The 2975-nt window shown below is 46.3% G+C and overlaps 1 protein-coding gene across 1 annotated transcript; it reads right to left on the bottom strand.

Annotated features, from left to right (window-relative positions):
- Window positions 1-1574: 1574 nt before the first annotated feature.
- Window positions 1575-2462, bottom strand: LOC124651321 (ethylene-responsive transcription factor ERF094-like). Its single transcript, XM_047190419.1, has one exon. It carries the CDS (start codon window positions 2460-2462, stop codon window positions 1575-1577), a length of 888 nt encoding a protein of 295 aa, XP_047046375.1.
- Window positions 2463-2975: the final 513 nt, after the last annotated feature.

Below are 2975 nucleotides of genomic sequence, written 5' to 3'. Positions count from 1 at the left end.
ATCCAATTCCTATTTAAGTTCCGATCCTTTTATTTTATTAGCATAATATAAATTAGAACCGCAACCTTTGAGATAATTCTTAAAACTTTCTAGTTTAATAGTTAGGATATTAATGGGATTATTGTAGTTCACAAGCTGATTCCAATTATATTCCCACAAAGGGAAGGAACTCCTCATTTTCGAACTAGGACATACCAAATCAAAAATCTATTGTCTTGTTATGAACAACAGATTAATAACTAAACTATCTCACCGGCACCTGACTGGTTGGATCTTGGACTCTTGTATATGTTTTTTCAGATTTTCTTTTGAGGTATAAGATGGAGCTTTAGTTTTCTTTGGTATACGATATATGGGAAACTCAAAATGGAGCTCGGTCTACAGGGAGCATGTACTATAATATCGAGTATTGAATCAAGGCATATAGAATTGAGCAAATTCAATCCTGGAAGATAAAATTGAATTGAGCAAATTGAACTAAAACCCGCCAAATATATTCACACCAAGGATTTTCGTACGAATTTAAAAATAAGTAAATGAAACAAAAATATCGTTTGGTTCTTAATTATTGCTATTTGTATATGTTCTTGGGCCGTGAGAGAGCTTTCTATTCCCTTTTCCAAAAGCAGGAAAAGTGCTTATGCTTGCTTAATCGGTCGTGAATAGAAGAGAAAAATCAAACAATATATCAGAAATAGTAATTAAGCATGCATTCATGAACAAACAAATGAACTAATGACTTGGCTCAAAATAATGTGAACAGTGGGTACGAGCTGATAGCTCTTGTTCAAATTAGAGGAGAACTCTTATCATTTGATCATTGTGGAATTGCATGCTCTAGTTAGTTCAACCAAAAGACCGATCTTATGGAGGGAGGACTAGGCAATTATATTCAACACCTCCTCTCACGTCTAGGCCGGTGGGGTTTTTTCTTAGATCTCGCATGGACCTTAGACGTGTATCCTTGGATTTTTTTAGGGAGGCCGCAAAGATTTATTTTAAATATTGAGTTGGCTAGGATTTGGATTTGCATGCTCTAGCCAGTTTAACCAAAAGATCAGGACTAGGCAATTATATTCAACAATCATAACAAAGGACGGCGCGGTAACCGCACCATTATATTATGGTCTGGTGTACAATAATATCAAGTATTGTATTAAGGTGTATGGAATTGAGAAAATATAACTGAAACCCGCCAAATTTGTGCACCTGAGGTTTGCGCAAGAATTTGGAAAAAAGAGATAAAGCAAACAAAAAGGGTTTGGTCCATATAACTTTGAAATATGTTTTTTTCGCATTACGCATTCTAGTATACAAAGACCAGGGGGAGCATTCTATTCCCTTGTCCAAAACCAAGCAAAGTGAACAGAGGATATCAATCGAAGGATCACAAGTAATTAAGCATGCATGCATTCATGAACAAACGAATGAACTACTGACTTACATCAAAAGTGAACGGTGAGTTCGAGCTCATAGCTCTAGTGAGAGAGGGAGGGAGACCTGGCAATTGCATCACCGGTTTCTACCCGATGGATCGTCAAAACGCGCATGCAAGCAGCTAGCAGCAAGTGGAGTCATTGATCGCATAATGTGAGCAACTCCTCGAGGTATTCCGCTCCCAGGTCCTCCAGTTCCAGCACACCAGACGACGACGCAGCTGATGCAAGCGGCTTCCTGGTGGCCGTGCACTGCTGATCCCTACACGCGGCCACCGTCTCGTTGTTCTTGGGTTTTCTCTTCCTCATGCAGTGCCGCCGCTTGAGAGCCAGAGCTGGCGAGTCCACTTCCCCCGCAGCAGCTGAGGTAACGCAGCCGATGTCCAGCCCTCTGAGTGACTCCTGCACGCGGTTGACGGGGAAGTTTAGCACGGCGGCAGGGCCTCGCAGGGCGAAGGCGGCCTGGTCGTAGGCGAGCGCGGCGGCCTGCGGGGTGTCAAATGTGCCGAGCCACACCCGCGCGCCGTTGCGTGTGGAGTCCCGGATCTCCGCCGCGTACTTGCCCCACGGCCGCTTCCGAACCCCAATCGGTGGCGACTCGTCCGGCGCATCGCCGACGCTGCTTCTGCTCCCGTGGTCGGAGGGTGGTTCTACGGCCAGAGCCGAGCTGCCACTAGGGCAGTGCTGGTGCGTCATGGCCGGCCCGCCTGCTTGGAAGGCGTAGTCCAGCTCATCCAAGCCGGCGTTTGCTGCTCGTGGAGTAGAGGCTGAGATGTAGGCGAGCTCCATGAGAGCGCTGAACTGGCTCATGTCGTAGTCGTGGTGGTCAAAATGGAGCTGCTGCTGGTGCCGGGAAGAGGCCATGGAGGAGGGGGAAATGTCATTCGACGAGTAGCTTGGCTGGTCATTGTAGCGAGGAGGAGGTGCTGCTTGAGGGTGGACATGGTGGCTGTAGCTGAAATCGTCGCCGTGCTGATGTTGCGTGTAGGTGGTGGCGTAGCACTTGTAGTCGTATAGAGGTTCCATGGAATACACAAACCTAGCTAGCTAGCTAGCTAGAGGTTGCTCTAGCTAATCAGCTAGGCCGCGGCCTCTCGACTGGCGAAAACCGGCGGAACGGTCGATGCTTTTATACAGAGATCTATGGTGTGGCGCACGAGATCGATGAGAAGTCACACTCGAACTAAGCTTAGTAAAATGAACTCAGTCAGGTTTTCCTTTTGTTTTCTCTACGCTGGACTGAATAAATGGGGACACTACAGCTATATATGCACACATGCACATGCTATACGCCTATACCAACCTCTCTACAAGTAGAAAAAGGAAATACACCCGTTACTAGGCGAATGACGTAGGGCGGCTGCATAGGACAAATTGCTCGGTCGTCATCAGATGAATTCACCGTCCCCGGCCAGATGATCGAATTCACCGTACAGTCCCCTGCGTAGAGAAAATTGCATATTATTGGTAACATAGTTACACAGAACCAAAACACCTTTCGCAGCGAACCAACTTTTCAGTGTACCCCTAGTCCGATCG

This window comes from Lolium rigidum, chromosome 1, assembly GCF_022539505.1.
Source record: "Lolium rigidum isolate FL_2022 chromosome 1, APGP_CSIRO_Lrig_0.1, whole genome shotgun sequence".
NCBI lineage: Eukaryota > Viridiplantae > Streptophyta > Magnoliopsida > Poales > Poaceae > Lolium > Lolium rigidum.
Note: the sequence above shows the minus strand (reverse complement) of the source record. Positions and strands in the feature narration are given on the sequence as shown.

Coding starts and splice junctions, on each gene's coding strand:
- LOC124651321 (XM_047190419.1), bottom strand. CDS start 2,462: ATGGAACCTCTATACGACTACAAGTGCTACGCCACCACCTACACGCAA.